Source organism: Chenopodium quinoa, unplaced genomic scaffold, assembly GCF_001683475.1.
Source record: "Chenopodium quinoa cultivar QQ74 unplaced genomic scaffold, ASM168347v1, whole genome shotgun sequence".
Taxonomy (NCBI): domain Eukaryota; kingdom Viridiplantae; phylum Streptophyta; class Magnoliopsida; order Caryophyllales; family Amaranthaceae; genus Chenopodium; species Chenopodium quinoa.
Genome location: NW_018745684.1, coordinates 1,235,303 through 1,254,004, shown reverse-complemented (window position 1 = coordinate 1,254,004; position 18,702 = coordinate 1,235,303). Strand labels below are relative to the sequence as shown.

General features: G+C 36.1%; 3 protein-coding genes across 3 annotated transcripts; 2 read left to right on the top strand and 1 right to left on the bottom strand.

Moving 5' to 3' along the window:
• Window positions 1–441: 441 nt before the first annotated feature.
• LOC110717369 (asparagine synthetase [glutamine-hydrolyzing] 2-like) lies at window positions 442–7,188 on the bottom strand. The gene is made up of 14 exons (XM_021896041.1): window positions 6,866–7,188; window positions 5,427–5,565; window positions 4,982–5,083; window positions 4,695–4,836; window positions 4,107–4,202; window positions 3,909–4,003; window positions 3,543–3,704; window positions 2,982–3,062; window positions 2,661–2,882; window positions 2,448–2,582; window positions 1,897–1,977; window positions 1,637–1,723; window positions 1,418–1,525; window positions 442–1,213 (listed from the first exon to the last, which is right to left on the bottom strand). The coding sequence occupies exons 1-14, from the start codon at window positions 6,943–6,945 to the stop codon at window positions 1,073–1,075; spliced, it is 1,671 nt and encodes a 556-aa protein (XP_021751733.1). The 5' UTR covers window positions 6,946–7,188; the 3' UTR covers window positions 442–1,072.
• Window positions 7,189–9,287: 2,099 nt separating this feature from the next.
• On the top strand, window positions 9,288–15,791 carry LOC110717408 (CMP-sialic acid transporter 5-like). The gene is made up of 7 exons (XM_021896093.1): window positions 9,288–9,430; window positions 12,636–12,684; window positions 12,764–12,990; window positions 13,602–13,800; window positions 13,888–14,031; window positions 14,716–14,790; window positions 15,276–15,791. Exons 1-7 carry the CDS (start codon window positions 9,288–9,290, stop codon window positions 15,435–15,437), a joined length of 999 nt encoding a protein of 332 aa, XP_021751785.1. The 3' UTR covers window positions 15,438–15,791.
• A 1,536-nt stretch (window positions 15,792–17,327) lies between these two features.
• Window positions 17,328–18,494, top strand: LOC110717831. Its single transcript, XM_021896615.1, has 2 exons — window positions 17,328–17,726; window positions 17,817–18,494. Exons 1-2 carry the CDS (start codon window positions 17,604–17,606, stop codon window positions 18,243–18,245), a joined length of 552 nt encoding a protein of 183 aa, XP_021752307.1. The 5' UTR covers window positions 17,328–17,603; the 3' UTR covers window positions 18,246–18,494.
• The last annotated feature ends 208 nt before the right edge of the window (window positions 18,495–18,702 follow it).

Below are 18,702 nucleotides of genomic sequence, written 5' to 3'. Positions count from 1 at the left end.
CAGTAAAGATAAGTTTAGTTCAGTAAAATTTAGTAACTATAAAGAAGAAATATAATAGAAAATCAGTAAAAATAATTTCAGTTCATCAAAAATAGTTTCAGTTCAATAAAAATAATTTCAGTTCAGTAAAAATAATTTCAGTTTAGTAAAATTAAGATAAATAAACGAGGCCTAATTTAACACAAACTCTGTTGGCCTACGATTTTTATTTACGCTACTCATTTCATATCTTTATGCGACGGCTTTTCGTTTCTACCTATTTTCTCCTTCCAATAGACATTCGTTAAAGGTATGGATGCCTAGTTATCATCGTGATGGACTTCATCTACTCATCACATCCAGATTGTACAAGTATATTGCAACTGAATCCTAATAATCAAATAGTACAAATGGGGAAAGAAATTGTTCACAAAAAAATATAGAACACTACTTTCGACCGAGTGAACATATAAATTATCAACCATGGTATCATTTGAGAAGTGTGATATACTTCGTGCTTGCTTTGTCTAACTCGATAGTAATCTTGAACTTACAATGTTAAAGGTAACACTACACACGAAAGCACCTATGATCTAAACACATTCAGAAATTCTAAACAAGTGATTTAAGCTTCAATTACTTCGGCTTATTTCTAAAACTGGTAGCAGAGCAACGACATATTCCAAGGAACTGTATTCATTATTCAAGGTTACAAGCAGCTAAAAATGATATAACTAAGGGATCTGAGGAGAAAGGGATCCTAAAAGACCGATTTCAGCCAAAACAAAAGGGCCACTATAACAAAAGTACAGAACAAATTATCAAAGAAAATCATTCTCAAATCAGAATTAATCTTTTGCGCCATTTGAAGTTAATAGAAACAAGGAATGCTCCACCCTTTTTCCCGAGCAACCCAAAGTCCATGCAAAATATCCTCTGGAAACAAGGCGCCATGAGATTGCTTCTCAAGAGAAAATGCACCAGCGACCAGAGTCCTCAATTTGACAGCTTTGGCAGTCTTTGTTAATGACTCCGTCTTGATCTCTCAACGGATGACAGAAAGACTGGAATAACATTTGTTTACAGCTTCTTGCTAGTAAGCAGCTTCATGAACCCCAAGAGCAGCACGACCAGATGGATCAAGGTTTTTCGACCATGCAGCATCCCACTCCACTGCTTTAGCAGTACTGCAGGCAACACTTGGACCACCTGGAACAGTTTGTCTAGCAGCATTCTGCTCAAACAGAACCATCAAAAGACATTTAGAATGATCATATATAAATAATTATCACAGAGACCAGGGCTAAACATGGATGAGGACAACACGGGAAAACAGAAAACAGAAGTGAGGAGTCAATCAACACTAGATAGTAACTAAACTATAAACATGCCCAAATCCACAATTGAGAGAAGGCCAAAAGAGGTTAATTATCCTAACCTTTGGAAATAATTTTTCAAAAATCGCCCTGTAATAATACCCTTCTTTAGTTGTTGGAGTATTTTCAGGGTAAATAAAATTCGCATTTGCCAACATTGAATCCGTAACCTGAAAAGGTTCATTGCCAAAGGTTATTAACAAGTGAGATATTGAATAGAGTAGGCAGAGGCCCAAATCAATGAAATTGAAGGCTTTAATCACCATAATCGAGACTCATACATGTTTGCTAGCATGATCCTTCAAGCCATCAATCCAACTGTATCCCACTCCATCACTGAACTGTTCCTTTTGCCGGTACAATATGTGCTAAAGCCAAAATTGCAAGAATATAATCATCAATTTCTTTGGTGCCCATAAATCAGTATGATCACAAATTTTTCAAGAAAAGACCCCTATAAAAATCTTGGAAGTTGGAACGAATGTCCTACTGACCCATTGACTCAAAAGGTACAATAAATATAGCCAAAGTAGCAACGCACCTTGGGCAGATACGGTTTCTTTTCATCATCAAAAGCATTCCGTAAAATCCACTTCTCAATCCTCCCTTGATCACGTTTTATCTGCAAATTTTGTTAACATATATGAAAATGCATATTAAATTTCACCCTTACGAATTTTCAAAATTATATCACAATGAAACCTTTTATTCCTAATATATCCATCCAATACAAGGTTTCATTGTGCAATATATGTTAAAAAGCACATGCATTGCTCTTATGATTGGTTCATACAGGAAGATTTTTAGCCAGATAAAACAGTTACTGGGGAATTTTTTTTACTAAAGCAATATGTAAGAAGTAAGAGCATATAGTTTCAACACTCTTATCCATTTCCCCTTCCCATAATCCAGCCTCAAAAATTAGAAAGGGAAAACAACAAAATTGCAACAGGTGCATCAACAGTGAGCAATTCATTATCAATCTCAAGGAGGCTTACTTGAGCAGTAGTAAAGTATATTGGCAGCAGAAATTGACATTAGTTGATGTTTTCATAGAACAGTAAGAAATATGTATAAGAAATTTTCAGTTACCATTTTCCACTCTGGATCAATACTCATTGCAACATTAATAAATTCTTTATCCAGAAAAGGAACTCGTGCTTCAACACCCCAGGCTGATGTTGCCTTATTGGCTCTCAGGCAATCATACAGATGGAGAGCTTTAATCTGAACAATACAAACACCAGATCAAAGACATGATCAAAACAATGTAATGAACAGAAAAGATTCACAGCCAAGGAATACCTTTCTGCATGTTTCCTCATGGAGTTCCTTCTTGTTAGGTGCCTTGTGGAAATACAAGTAACCACCGAAAATTTCATCAGATCCTTCACCAGAGAGAACCATCTTTACTCCAAGGGATTTGATTTTGCGAGACATCAAAAACATAGGGGTGCTGGCTCTGATAGTTGTAACGTCATAGGTTTCTATATGATATATAACCTCTTCAAGTGCATCTATGCCTTCCTAAATTTGAGAAGGAAAACTTTAGTTGTCTAGGGTATATAGAGTGAAACTTGACTTAATCTTATATCTAAATCAGGTGAATTCGTAAGAAGAAAGTACCTGAACAGTGAAAGTAAGCTCATGATGACGAGTTTTAAGATAATCAGCAACCTCTCTTGCAGCTGTGAGATCCGGAGAACCCTGAGTAGCAAAAGATGAGTTTAGTTCCAAGATTCCAGACTGACTAAAGCAAAGATCAGCTTTATTTACACATCTGGTCTACGCACAGACACAATCATGCATATCCAAGTTTAAAATGCACTGCTACCAAATGTCACTACTTCAGTATTTTAATATCCCCATAATATAATTGGATTTAAATCAATTTATCTAAGAAAAACCTAGGTATTTAGGAACATAACGTCATAGACACTTGAAATATCCAGAAAAACAAATTTTATGAGAACCAACTATCTAGACTCCCCCATGGAAGCCAATTTCACCAGACCCAAGATGAATAGTTATGCAGTTTATGCTACATTGCTACGAGTGATTGTAACAAAGAGAAAGCTGTGTCAAAATTTTCTGAGTTGTATAATTAACGGACATAGTAATTTGACTTAAGCAAGCACTACTGAAAGAGATGAACTGTTGATATCTGAAGTACAAAGGCATACGTACCTTCAAACCAATGCAAAAGGAATGCAACTGTGAACCCCATTGGTATGCTCCTTCCATTTCTTCCAAGTGACGTGATGCTACAGCAGCAACAAGAGATGAATCCAGTCCACCCGACAGAAGTACACCAAATGGGACATCTGTCATTAATCTCTTAAGAACAGACTGTATAAAATTAAAAGAGGGGGTTAACAAATCAGAATGTAAATTTATTACAAGATCTAAGTATATCATAAACCAGACAGGAAAAAGAAATCTAACAAATACAAAAAAAAAAGGCTGTGTAGTAAAGTGAGGGACAAAGGAAAAAAGTCGAGATATTAAGTACTGCTACAAATAGAGAATAGTCAATTAACATTTTTAATATACCTTTTCAAAAGCTTCACGTAAAACTATTGGATCATATGGAGCTGAAGGTATCTTCTCTGAGAACCATGGTGGGTTGTACCACCTTCTTAACTCGCCTGCAACGCGTAAAATGAAACAGAAATAAAATCCGTTTATCCCTAATCTTTAAATTTGAATCACATCTAGCCAAGATAGTCTACGAACTAGATAATAGCATACCCTGTTTGCTTGAATATATATGTCCTGGGGGAAAAGTGATAAATCGTTCACAATCATCACTTAAGGCCTTCATCTCTGAAGCAAACCAAATGGACCCTGCAAAAAAAAAAAAAAAAAAAAAAAAAAAAAAAAAGGTTTTTATTGTAAACAAAACTCATGACTATGAAAGATAAAGTATCTGTAGCTACTGCTAAGGGAGGACAACAGAACACAAAGGTCAACACCCAAAAGACTCGTAATAGTCAATATTCTTGAGAGAAAAAGCAATCATAGAATAGCTTGCCCAAAAATGCACATGAATGACAGCTACCTCACATTCTAAGCTACTCCATTTCTTCCCTATTGGCCAAGAAGAAGCTTAATATATAAGGGAAAACGCCTAAGTACATTAGCACATCAAAAAAAAAAAAAAAAAAAAAAAATTGGAGCAAATGATCAGACCATCATGCTATATTGCAGTATCACACAATTAAAACATCATAACAAAGTGGAGGTTAAAGCTTTGAATTTAAAGACATTAAAGCAATCAGCAAAGCATCATAAGATTGCATCACCACCAAATGAAACATATACTATAATGTGGCGTACCATCAGGACCCCAACCCATGTACAGTGGAGTAATTCCAACACCATCACGAGCAGCAATGAAGCTTTTATCACGTGTATCAAGAAGTACAAAGGAGAACATCCCATCGAGCATATTCACAAACTCTTCCCCATATTCTTCATACTGCCAAAGAAGAAAAAAAATAATTAAAAGGAGCTCACGTTTAAGTAAGGATCCAATGTCCCACAACCAAGTATTCTCAAATTAAATTTGGTGAGTATTAGTATGGTAAACAAAAAGAAAGAGTACATAACATTAAGGTACTTACAAGGTGAGCAATTACTTCACAATCACTACCAGTGCGAAACTCATGCGACTTAAGCTTCAGCTCTTCTCGTAACTGTTTGTGGTTGTATATCTCTCCATTGACCTGACAATGATAAATAATCCGTGAATCATGAGGCTGAGTTTATTATGCTTAAATGTGTAATTTGCAACTAATAGTTGATAATCCATGCATCCTGATGCTGGGTTTCAGTAACTAACAACAAAGAAGATTAATATGCTTGGATGCATACTTTGCATCTAACAGTAAACAATATATACAAGCAACAACATATTACAGATTACAGATGAAGAGAATGAAACAGAAATATTGTCTCTTAGTAATAAACTTCACATTATTCCCATAAAGGCAATAATACGTGAAATAATCATCCTTGGCTCTGATATATATATATATATATATTAAAAAAAATGGAAAGTTAAATTACTGTGACAACAATGGTCTTGTCCTCGTTATAAAGTGGCTGATCTCCCGAAGTGGGATCAACAATAGCTAACCGCTGATGAGCAAGGTAACAATTCTCAAAACAGTGTATGCCACTCCAGTCAGGGCCTCTATGGCGTAACCTATCATCAACAGAAGACTAACAATCAGGCAAAGTTATACACTGAATATATTGTCCTCGTCACACAAAGAAAGATATGATGAATAGGTAACAAGTTCATGATATACTATGTACAAACACCACTCTTTCTTGACTAAACCATCGCATCTCACACAAAATAGGCATAAAACAGAACAGACATTAGTGCGAAAAAACAGATACCCAAAAGTACTATTCCCTCCCTTAGATAGCCTCATTTCTCCTAAAACTCTTGTCCCATTTAAAAAGCCTCAGTTCTCAATTTGGAGGGGGTTTGTCATCCCTAATTTCTGTTATTAATCATTTTGAATCAACAAAGCCCTCTAACCCCTGTATATTTGATCATGTGTAGTATGTAGATTTTAAGAGCTGGTTACATAAATAACTTGAGTATTTCTAGCATAGGTTGATTGATTTGAGGGGTATGGTAACAATTCCCGAGCAAAGATAATTTATTCAACTCACTTATTACCCTCTCCAACTCACCAGTGACAAATTGTGTTACTTTCGTCAGTCTCCCTTCTCTATAACTCATTTGAATCCATTCTATTCTATTGTAATAACCAACGATGTACTTGTATAAAAGTAATGGTTATCATTACCCTTTCCCTCCTTCACTGGATTCCATTCCATCCTATATCCTTTAACCATACCAAACACACCCTATAGGTGTATTTTAATCAACAAACCAGAATTATCTTATCTAAACAATCTGAAATAAGCTCAAAAGAATAAAAACAAGGCGCATACACTCTCAATTGGTCTCACGAGTGATGTTCTTGTACTTCAACGAACCTCTCTCACAATCATTTTCATTTACATGATCCATTTCACTTCTATCTCACCTCGTCAACTTCACTGCCAAACATTTCTTCCTTATCCGAGTTTCTCACAATTTGGAATAGATATATGCCAATTCAAAACAATCCAATTTCACTTATAAATCATAATTCATGAACATCTTAATTCTTAATAATCTCCAGAAACAATTTAACAAAATGTCACATACATTCAACATTATTATCACGTAAAAAATAACAAAATCATCCTTAGTGCATTACATTGCAATTAAAAACACATAAACAACCTATAAACACCAAAAAAAAAAAAAAGAAAAAATAAGTAGTCATAATTAATTAAAACTAAGTGTCTATTACTGGTAACATTAATAACAGAAAATGCCTAATTTCATATCATCAAACGAATAAATTCCCAAACACAATAAACAAATTATCCTCTAAAAAAGATGTTTAAAAAAAGCGGTGAAAAAAACAATGTAATACCTCCGAGAAAGCTCGATGATTCTAGACCTCTTTATATGAGAAGTATCGAGACATCCGAAGACGGCAAGTATGCCACACATGATGATGGCGGCTTCTTTCTCTCACTTACTTTCTCTCTCTAGCTTTCTCTCTCTTATTACTCTGCTATTTCATTTATTACCAATACTAAGTCAGAAAAAATGAAGGTAGTCTGATGCAAAAATGGTGCAGGATATATAACCGCGCCAATCGGAGCCGTTGATGATTACTGGAATCACAAAGATTCTACTTTTTTTATTTTTGGTCTAAAACTAGGGTTTTGCCTTTTTGGCAACTCTAATTTCTTAATTTTAGTGGGACCTTTTTTCGCTAAAAAAAGGCAATTGGGATGAGGAGAGGATTTAGATTCTGTCTCCACTATTGTCTTTATTTGGTGAATAGTGAGCGGCTGAGCGCCCCTTAACCTTGACCATTGCTAATGGTTATGGCTTTGTGGAGAATTTTGCCTAGCCACTCTAATTCTTCGGGGTATTTGGTAGGAGGAAATTGTAAAGTAATCTCGTCCTCAAATACTTTTATTTAGAAAGATTTGAAGTTAAATTTTTTTTTAAAAAAAAATGAGATAATAAGTCTTATCAAGTGAGTCAAGTCTTACTTGGTTTGAAAAATCTTTCTTATTTATAACCTCTTTTAGCTTCAAACTAACGTATCATAACAATGGTTATATTAATTATGGTTTTAAAAAATTATCTATCTATTTATTAATATTTGATGAGAATAAGTAAGTTAATCAAGTGGTTTTCTTTTGAGAAATCAATGGAGCTTACCAAAAAAACATATTCAAGTTGGTCATATTTTGACATAGTCTTAATAAAATCCTTGGTGATATCAATTGGTTTAAGAGATCGAGCACAAGCCTATGTTAGTTCCATCTCATTTTAGCTTTTAAATTGTTTTTTTTTTTTTTTTTGGTATTTTTTAAAGTTTCTAAAGTTTACATTTAACCATCTAAATTAAATAGTTTTGTAGGTTATTTATCGTAGATTTCCAAAAAAATTACATAACCATTAATAGAAATTTGTCATCAAAGTGAGTCAAAACAAAAACATTTTTGAGTGAACGCCCAATATATTCCAGCAACTCAATATTAGATTAGCTTTATATTGCTTGGATTGATGACTATTGACTCGATGAGAGTCTAAAAATGCATGGGTTGTCATAATAATTCAAGTTGATTTTCAAGAATGATATTCACAAATCACGAATTTACGATCCACTTAACTGTTGTATATCACATTGGGGCAATAGTAAAATCACATTAGGTCTCATCAAATAACATAGTGATCTGATTCATATCATAATGAAATTTTTTAAGATAGACCCAAAATCTATTTAGAAATGAATAATCCCCTTCTTTATTAAGGTGCGATCATATTTAATTTTGTAGCAATTCATTATTTCACTTCATCATTTGATCAGATAAAATGACGGTCTAACTCCATAAATCCATGATACTTGTAATAAAAAAGTGTAAATCGAATGACATAATTATAATTAAATCAACAACTTTTCATTAAATGTCTTAAGTTAGGCCCTATTCACTTCACCTTAAAAAAAACATTGAGTAAAAATAATTTCAATTCAGTAAAAATAATTTCAATTCAGTAAAAATAAGTTCAGTTTAGCAAAAATAATTTCAGTTCAGCAAAAATCAATAACTTTAAAGAAGAAATATAAAAGAGAATCAGTAAAAATAATTTTAGTTCAGCAAAAATAATTTCAATTCAGTAAAAATAATTTAAGTTCAGCAAATAGGGATGTCAATGGGGCGGGTCGGGGCGGATGTTGGTTTTCCCATCCCTATCCCCACCTAAAATTTTCATCCCCATCTCTATCCCCATCCCCGCCCCAACGGATACAATTTCAAAACCATCCCCGCCTCACCCCTTCTTTGGTAAGGCGGGTATGAAGTGGGGCAGGGCGGGATGGGGTGGGTATAATTTAAAATCCACCCCTGCCCCATCACCCATGGCGAGTATGGTTTTCATCCCCATCCCCATCCCCGCCCCACCACCCACCAAACCGAGACCCATCCCCGCCTTATTGGAGTGGGGATGGAGCGGGTCTCCTACTTGACCTACCCCACTGACATCCCTATCAGCAAAACTAATTTAAATTCAATAAAAATAATTTTAGTTTATTAATAATAAAATGGAGTCAACCGCACTTCCGAACAAGCGGGGCCTTGCCCTTGGAATCCTTATTAAGACCTCCAATAACTTTAGCCTAATTTGGTCGTGCTCCAAATCTATATTGCCTTTACTTTACTTTACTTTACCCACTACAACTACAACTATTGAAGGCAAAAATACGAAAGCGTACACCATCGGCACCCAATCGCATCAATTCTGAAATCCCAGGACTTGGTGCGGGTGGCCCTCAGATGGAATCCACCAAAGAAAACACCTTCAAAACGGCAACCGCTAGAGAAGAGAGAGAAAGCTCTGAGAATAAAATATGGATTTTCTCTGCTTTGCTCACTCTCCAGTATGGTTCTCAGCCTTTGATCTCCAAGCGCTTTACCGGGTTTCTCTCTCCTCCTTTATTATGATTATTATTATTATTATTATTATTATTATTATTATTATTATTATTATTATTATTATTATTATTATTATTATTATTATTATTATTATTATTATTATTATTATTATTATTATTATTATTATTATTATTTTTATTTTGAGTTTTCTTCAATTTGAAGCTGCGTAATTATTGATTTTACATACATGTTCTTTGATTTTTTGATGTTGTTTTAGTATATATTTTAATTACATACTGTCTTCTTCTTTGGATATTTTTTTTTGCAATTAATGGTAATTGGGGCTGAATTAATAACTTGGAATTTTATTTTGGTTCAAATAATTACCTAATTGTGCCACATGTTAGAACCAGTTGAATGAAGTTGGTTGAATTACAAACATATATAATTGGTTTTGGAAATAATCATATGTGGTACTCTGTCATTAGGTTTCTTGTTCATTTTTTTGATAATTTCCCTTCCTCCAATTGTATGGCCCTATTTGGTACAATGTACTATTTGATTTGTGCAATATAGTTGGTAGAAAATAATCCACATGATTTTAAATTGTGGAATATATATTAGGAAAATAACGAGGTGGACTACTAGTTCCAATTTGAAGGAGGGGGAAATTGACTAACATATAAGATCGGTGGGCCACTCTACCTATCACCAATTGGTTCAAGGATGGATCCTGTGATGTGGTCGGAATCTCCTGTGATGTGGGCTTGTACTCGGTCTAGTGAATTGTTTCAATAGCCCATTGTAGCCCTTAATATTAATCAGGGAAAAAAAAAAAAGTCTTCAGGCTAACTCATCTTGACTAAGTTTTTCACTTAGGATAATGGATGGTACCATTACTACATACTTGGCTGCTGTCTTATATTCTACTTTGTCAGTTTGATATTGGTGAATTTAGCTTATATACATGATGTTCTTAAACCAAATCTATGCGAGTTTGGTGCAAAATGTGCTTCAACTTTATCAGTCCTACAAGGGCTTCATTTTAAAGTCGAACACCCTTGTATGTTTAATAGTATAATACTGAAGTATTGTCACCATCACAGTTAGACATGTGATTGAGACATATAATGTTGGAAAAACTTTGAAGTTGGGGGTGGTTGGGTCTGGTTCTATTTGGTGTTAATTACAGAGTTGATCATAAGCCTATAGCTAAAATTATGACCTGGCATTTTGTCAAATAGCACCAAACCATGATTTTCACATTTCCTTTTGTTATTTGTATAATCATCTTAGACCATAGAAGTTTTACTAATCAAAACTCAAAAGACTCAATACTCGGCTCCTCATATTCCCAAATTCATACTTGAGATTCTATAGCTAAACGAACAAAACAATATACTCTTCCTCCAATCTTGCGTTGTGGGCTATGAGGATCCCGCAAGATTGGAGGAAGAGCACCTTGGTCCTGGTTTATAAAAACAAAGGAGACGCTCAAGATTGTCCTAATTATCGAGGGATCAAGCTTATGAGCCACACTATGAAGTTGTGGGAAAGAGTGATTGAACATAGGTTGAGGGCATGCACAAGCATTTCAGATAACCAATTTGGTTTTATGCCTGGGAGATCTACTATGGAAGCAATCCATTTGATAAGACAAATGATGGAGTTTTATCGGATAAAGAAGAAGGATCTTTATATGGTTTTTATTGATTTGGAGAATGCATATGACAAGATTCCAAAAGAGGTACTTTGGTGGGCAATGTTGAAGAAAGGTATCCTATCGGGATGTGTCAACAAATGTGAGGATATGTGGAGGGTTGACAAAAGATTTCCTTATTACACTTGGATTGCATCAAGGGTCTGCATTGAGTCTTTTTCTTTTTGCAAAGGTTCTAGATGAAGTAACTAGACCAATTCAAGATGAGGTTCCATGGTGTATGTTGTTTGCCGATGATGTCGTTTTGGTGGATGAAACTAAAGATGGGGTTAATGCCAAGTTGGAGCAATGGAGGCAAAGGTTGGAATGTAGAGAGTTTAAGCTAAGTCGGAGTAAGATTGAATATTTGGTATGTCGCTTTGATACTCGAAGGGGGACAAGTGATGGAGTGGTGAGTTTGGATGGAAAGGAATTGACCATGAGTGAATGTTTTAAGTATCTCGGGTCGATCATCCAGAAAAATGGCGACATTGATCAAGACATGGCCCACAGGATTAAGTCGGGGTGGCTTAAATGGAGAGCGGCCACGGGAGTGTTATGTGACCGAAGCATTCGCTTACAGTTGGAGGGAAAATTCTACAAGACTGCCATTAGACCAGTGTTGCTAATGTTGGGCTTCTAACAATGAGCACATTAAAAAGATGGAGGTTACAGAAATGCGCATGTTAAGGTGGATGTGCGAGAACACTCTAAGAGATAGAATCAGAAATGAGGTTATTCACAAAAAAGTAGGTACGACAGGCATTGCGGACAAACTAAGGGAAAATAGCCTGTGTTGGTTTGGGCATGTAAGACGGAGATCCGAGTGTGCACCGGTTCGAAGAGTGGAAGAGTAGGACCATGGAGGGGTTAAACGAGGGAGAGGGAGACCGATAATGACTTGGTTGGAAGGAGCTAGGAAGGATATGAAATATATGGATTTGCATGAGGATGAAGCATTGGATCGTAAGGGATGGAGGAGGAAGATTTTTGTGGATGACTAGATGCTTGATTCGCTAAAGCAATCGAGCAGCGGTAGATTACAGCCAACACAGCACAGTAAGAAAAGACAACGAGCTCAAGAGAAGGGAAAGAGAGACCTTCACGCCCCACACATGGGAAGCGCTCACTACGCTACGTATCTTTATTCATAATCAAATTTGGTTCATGTAGCCGATCCCACTTATGGGATTAACGCTTTGATTGATTGATTGATATAATATATAAGCTCCACAATTCCACTATACAGTTTACCGGTTTTAGTAATTGTCATGTATCATTGTCTATGTTTGGTTTGGTCATTTTTCCTCATATTTTTCATAAGTCCAAATCAAAATTGTAAATCGCAAAATTTGATGAACAAATCATATCCCAATTCTAAGTGATAAACTGCACCATGTCATGACTGGAGCATTTGGTGCTGTTTGGTATGCAATTTAGATTTAGCAGTTAATAAATAGTCCTAGCGAAAGCGATTTTTGTTAATTTATCATTCTCCATAAAAGTTTTTTCACTTGTGTGACCTTGTTGAAATGTTGATTTTCTTGTAGGCGAGATGTAATCGTAACCTCATCGGTTTTGGCATGTGAAGTTGCAAAGGTAATTTTATTACTGTATTTTCAGCCTACCATCATGAGACTGTATTCGTTTGTGATCCTGAATTCTTTTTACCCTTCAGGTTATATGTGCTTTCACGGTCCTCGCATTCAATGGTAGCTTGACAAAATTATGCAAAGACTGGTCTTTACTCAGGGCATTGACCTTTTCAGGACTTCCAGCTGCAATTTATGCACTGCAGAATAGTTTGCTTCAGATCTCGTACAAAAATCTTGACTCACTTACATTTTCAATGTTGAATCAGACAAAATTATTTTTCACAGCTTTCTTTGGGTATATGATATTGAGGTAAGATTTCAGTAAGTAATATTAGTGGCTATCTTATTTTCTGAATTTTCAAGTCAAAGAAGGGTACAATGGATACTTTGTGGCTTGTTATTGGAGTGGTTGTAATTTACGGTGCGGCTTAAAGGTCAAGTATTTTGGTTATATTGGACTATTGGAGACCTAGAGTGGCCTAGTTGTGTGGTTTTGTCATTTCTGGTATGCTCATAATACCCTCACTTGTGCTTTGAGTGCTTCATTCATTAAGCTTGTGGAGTCTTTTTATTTTGATTTATTTTGCTTGGGAACAAGGTTGGTTATTGGGTGTTGATGCAAGTACCTAGGGTTTGATCCGTTGACTTGGCTATTGTAAGGGAGTCTTGTTTCTTTTTGGTCAATTTTGAACTTCTTAATTTCAAATCATTTGGTTTAAGAAGAAAATCAGGCACAAGTTCTCATATACCACAAAACATTCCAACTAACTAAGACCTTGATTTTGTTGAGATTGATACAATAATTACCTCTTATTTTCAAAGCACATCAACGTGATTGATATCTAAATATATTGCAGTTCTTGTGTTGTGGACCTTTGATAATTTTGGATAGCTCAAATTCCTGACTTCAATTATTTACAGGCAAAAACAATCAATTCAACAAATTGGAGCCCTTTGCCTTTTGATCTTTGCTGCTGTACTTTTAAGCATTGGTGAAGGCACAAGCAAAGCTTCAAGAAGTCGGAATCCCGAAGAAGTGCTATTTTACGGGATTGTTCCTGTCTTGATAGCCTCTGTGCTTTCAGGTCTAGCTTCTTCTTTGTGTCAATGGGCTTCTCAGGTATCTTGAGCTTATCTTTGTCACTCAGGTAGTCAAGTATCTTGAACCTCTCTTTGATCTTGATTTACATTTTTTTAATCATTGCAGGTCAAGAAACACTCATCATACTTGATGACTATAGAGATGTCAATTTTTGGAAGCCTGTGCTTGTTGGCCAGCTTGTCTCAGTCCCCTGATGGATATGCTATGAGAAACCATGGGTTCTTTTATGGATGGACTCCTTTAACTCTGGTATTTTTTTTTTGTCCTTGGGCACTTAAACTTTTGTTAGTGCAGTATCAGTTTGCTTCTTCATTGCCGAGGGCTTACGTTCTGAAAATGTAGCAATAAGTGAAATGACTGTTGAATTCACCAATATTTCCTATTTTAAGGAAACTGGCCCTAAATTACAATTCCCATCTGTTAATAAGATGTACTTGTTTGAAGTCTGTCAAATTATTAAGTTATGTATCTGTGGCGGATCGCAAATGGTAAAATTACTCTTGAGTCTTGATGATCAATTGATGATTCTGCTCACTCTCTCTTTCTGGCCTTCTGACGGTTCTTTTCCAATCAGTATTGGAATATCTAAACACTTATTAAGTTTATTTGAGGGTGTACAATGTTGCATTGGATTTAGCCACATGTTGATGTTTAGGTGAAAAGGGCTCGCTTTTCTTATCCATCTGTTATACTTTAATCTACACCTCCCCTCGCCTGCCTGTTGCCTGCTGGCTAGGGCTTGGGCTGAGCAGAGACTTGGCCAATAGGGAACCTGTTGGCCATTATACTCTCCTTTTCTCATGGAAAGTGAGGCCATACCTGGTGTGCTGCATGGTGGCCTTGATGTCACGTGAGCTAAGAGTTCAATGGCACAGTATCATTGTGAACATAGACATTTGTGGCATGAAATTTTGCTCTTTTTATTTCTTTCAGGTCCCTGTAGTAGCAAATGCCCTTGGTGGAATTCTTGTTGGGCTCGTCACAACTTATGCTGGTGGTGTCAGGAAGGCAAGTTTGCTTAGATTGAAATCAGTATTTTGTTTTTTTTAATTATAATAATATATTCTCATTTACATGCTAAATATTATTATGTTTTTGAAATTATTGAGACACATTGAAGCAACAATTTGATGGGTAGACCTCTCTCTAGCTAAAGGCTCTTGATTACCCCCTTCCCAGTGGCTTGTTAATAGTAGAATACCTTCATGTGAACAGTTTTGAAGTTTGTTTTTAGTAAGATTTGCATGTTGAAAAGCTTAAAAACATAATGAATAAAAACGTTCTTTAGTTGATTTGTGTGTGAATCACCATTTTGATGATTTGTAGCCCACTCCCACTATTCCCAGCTCTATATTAGCTTCCTGGTTCTAAGTCAACTGGTACTTGTAGCTTAATTTGTATCAGGCTCTTCTTTGTTGGTTGGATGTTTTGGCAGTCTAGTGGCTAGTGCCACTGAAAAGATTTAACATCTCATTTCATTTATGTTATTGCAGGGCTTTGTCATTGTTTCTGCACTTCTTGTGACAGCCTTGCTGCAATTCATTTTTGATGGTATACCACCTTCACCTTACTGCCTTGTGGCTCTTCCCCTAGTGATAACAAGCATCTCAATGTATCAGAAGTACCCTTACCGCGCCAAAAAGAAGGAAGCTTAGGCCTAAATCATTCTGAGTTGGGGAGGATCATTTTTTTGTTTTTCTTTCCTCAACTGGGTATGGTGGTCTGTTCAGAATTTAATTCATCTGGCGGACATGTGGTGTTAATGCTGTAGGCGAAAAACTAATATGCAAGCACTGTTTCTCTGTTCATTAGAAATTGTATTAAAGTCTGTCAGACTTCTAAACCATTGAATGATGAATATTCATTCACTAGAATGTACAGCTGAATGTCTTTTACCTGACATTTGAATGAATTTTTGGATATCTAGGCTACATTTGGGATTCAGAACTGGAAATTGTAACTTCTCATCTTTATGACAGAATGAAGTATGTCTGTGTTTCAAGTGTTCACTTTATGTATTTTCACAATTTACTTTGTTTAATGGGAGAGCCGGAGAGGTAAAAAATTTAGGCCAAGCTTACCAATGGAGTGCCAGCCTAAAGCCTAACCAAGTAATCATTGTGAAGTTTATGCTCACTTTCTATTAGTCGTGGTATATCGTGTATTCTTTTAACCGAGCGTTTGGTATGGGGTAATTAGAAAAGGGAAAGGGAATAAATAAAGTTTATTTCTTTTGTTGTTGTTTGTAATGACATTTTTATATTTCTCTTTTCCTAAGGGCGAAAATTAACAATTAATCACAAGTTTGTCATTTAATGTTTATGAGCTGCCTCTCTAAGAAGATGAAACAAATAGAATTATATGAAACCCCAATTCAAAATTTCAATCAAATAGTTTTGAAATTTCCAATTTATAATTAATTATTGGAAATTTTGACTTTTGGTACCACAAAAAGACCTATTATTCAATTTTGCTACCTCTAACAATTTTTTTTTATTTTACTACCACTAAAAATCAGGTTTTTTTAAAACTGATACCAGTTGACGGAAACTGTTAGATTAGCCGTTTGTGGGGCCCACTTCAACCCTGCCTCTCTCTCTCCTCCTTCCCCAGCCACCAATCCCCTGCCACTCCCCCTCCACCCCACAGCCACCTGGCCCGTATCTCTTCTTCCAACCACACCAGCCCAGCCATCCCCCTTGGCGGATTCCCACCCCTTCCCCTCCCCTTTCCCCAGCCAACGCAGCAGCCATGAACAAACGCAGCAGCAGCAGCCATGAACAGACGCAGCAGCAGCCAACGTAGCAGCCAGGAACATACTTTCAGCCACCAACGTCGAAGCTTGAAAACGCCTAGCCACCGCAACCAGCCAACGCCCACTTGAATGCCGTGCAACTAGGAGCAAACGCCTTGCCACGGTGCCGCGACGAACAAGAAAACCGAGTCCAACAATTCGAACAATTTCGAATCAAAATTAGGATTTTCTAGCGGTTTGATGTTTGATTTTAATCCCAAAACAAGATTTTGGTATCAATTTTCAATCTTATTGAATTAATATGATGATTTTCATTCAAAATCAAATTGGGGAAAAAGTTTGGGTTTTTAAAATTTATGAATCAAACTCTTTGATTTCAAAACGAAAATAACAATTATTTACATGATTTTGCAATTGAAATCTAAAGAAAACAAAGCCCTCAATCAATTTCGACACAACTTGTCAAATTAGAGGTCAAAATTTTTCGATTTTCCCCTTATTCGAATCGACCCCCCCTACAATCATACAATCATCATCGTCGTCGTCCGCTGGTGGGGGAAAGGGTTTGGGGTGGGGTCGCCGGCGTTTGCCCAAGCGCCGGCCGCCAGCAGGAGGGAGGGTGGCTGACGGGAGAGGGGGCAGTTGAGGGTGGCTGGTTTTTTTTTTTTTTTAAACATTTTAATTTTTTATTTTTGAATAAACTTAATGGAATCTTAACGGAAATTTTAATTTTATTTTTCATTTTAATTTTATTCCGTTAAGTGGTAGTGAAATTTAAATTATGTGATTTTTAGTGGTAGTAAAATAAAAAAAAAAATTGTTAGAGGTAGCAAAATTGAATAACAGGTCTTTTTGTGGTACCAAAAGTCAAAATTTCATTAATTATTCCGTAAAATTTCCTTTTTTCCTTCTAAGAAAATATTTAAAAAAAAAAAATTGAAAGCATCACTGTCACTCTCCCAAATTCCCATTTTTCTGGGGTTTAAGGTGGGTTTTTGGCAGCTTCATCTGCAACTCTCTCTAAAATCAACTCTCTTCACAAAACATCGAAGAAGAAGGAGCAGCAATGGCTGGAAGATTAGGAAGACGAGTAGTACACTTCGCCAACCTCCCAATCAAGCTCCTTATGCCTTCTTCCTTCACCAACATCACCGAAATCTCTCTCAAAACCATCCCTTCTGCTTCCAAGGTATTTTCACAATTTCATCTTCGTCTTCATTTTCCTCTTAATTTCTTCCCAGTTTCATCGATTTTAATTTGATTAATTTCGAATTTGCAGATCGAAATCAAGAGGGTTTTGGAATCATTGTATGGGTTCGAAGTCGAAAAAGTTCAAACCCTAAATATGGAAGGAAAGAAGAAGCAAAGAGGTGGTATTCTTCTTGCTAAACCCGATTACAAGAAAGCGTTTGTAACCCTAAAAACCCCTTTATCAATTTCGCCTGATCTTTTCCCTATTAAGGTGATTGAGGATGATAAGAAGGAATTGAATAAACAGTCTAAGACTAGCATTGTTGAGGCTGAGGGTCAGAAGAGGTCTCATTGGCTTGAAGGCGATGGAAACCGACCCGATAAGGCCACTCCACGATACCGCCGTGGTGTTGGGGGATTTGCTCCTCCTCGCCCTTGTCGTACTGCTGGGGGTGCTCCCGAGACAGCGAAATTCCCGTGGACTAGTATGAAGAGGACCCCTGCTGCTTCTAGGTAGATGCTTTACTTTTGGTATTTTGTTACTGATTAATTATAAGCATGAGGTACTTGATGAGATAAGGTTGTTGTTTATCATGATATCATCTAATAGAGTTATTTGAGATTTTTTGCTGCTGTTTTAGTGGTAATGCTGCCATTGATGTTTTGGTTTACCAGGATTGTGACAAATTATTTTGATGTTGAAAACCTGCCATATTGTTGGTGTTCAGTAATAATGTTCTCACAGCTATGTGATTCTCTTTCTCAATGGTTGATGCTATGTATGCTATGAATTACTAATAGTATGTGCATAATTGTGACATAGTTTGTAAGTGTCGAATCCTATATAAGCGTGCTAGTTGTATATGTGAGATTATCCTCATTGGATAGAAGGTAAGAAGGTTACCACCTTATACTCTTAGGGAGTTACACACTTAAAGCTCCCTTTATCTTGCAATTTATCAACTGGTTTTGGG

What these genes read in the sequence shown, in the direction of transcription:
- LOC110717408 (XM_021896093.1), top strand. Translation starts at nt 9,288, where the DNA reads ATGGAATCCACCAAAGAAAACACCTTCAAAACGGCAACCGCTAGAGAA. An exon ending in TGTGTCAATGGGCTTCTCAG is followed by an intron (nt 13,801 to 13,887) that starts GTATCTTGAGCT and finishes TAATCATTGCAG; the next exon opens with GTCAAGAAACACTCATCATA. An exon ending in GATGGACTCCTTTAACTCTG is followed by an intron (nt 14,032 to 14,715) that starts GTATTTTTTTTT and finishes TATTTCTTTCAG; the next exon opens with GTCCCTGTAGTAGCAAATGC.
- LOC110717831 (XM_021896615.1), top strand. Translation starts at nt 17,604, where the DNA reads ATGGCTGGAAGATTAGGAAGACGAGTAGTACACTTCGCCAACCTCCCA. An exon ending in CCATCCCTTCTGCTTCCAAG is followed by an intron (nt 17,727 to 17,816) that starts GTATTTTCACAA and finishes TCGAATTTGCAG; the next exon opens with ATCGAAATCAAGAGGGTTTT.
- LOC110717369 (XM_021896041.1), bottom strand. Translation starts at nt 6,945, where the DNA reads ATGTGTGGCATACTTGCCGTCTTCGGATGTCTCGATACTTCTCATATA. An exon ending in CATGGGTTGGGGTCCTGATG is followed by an intron (nt 4,203 to 4,694) that starts GTACGCCACATT and finishes TTTTTTTTGCAG; the next exon opens with GGTCCATTTGGTTTGCTTCA. An exon ending in TTGATCCAGAGTGGAAAATG is followed by an intron (nt 1,978 to 2,447) that starts GTAACTGAAAAT and finishes CAAAATTTGCAG; the next exon opens with ATAAAACGTGATCAAGGGAG.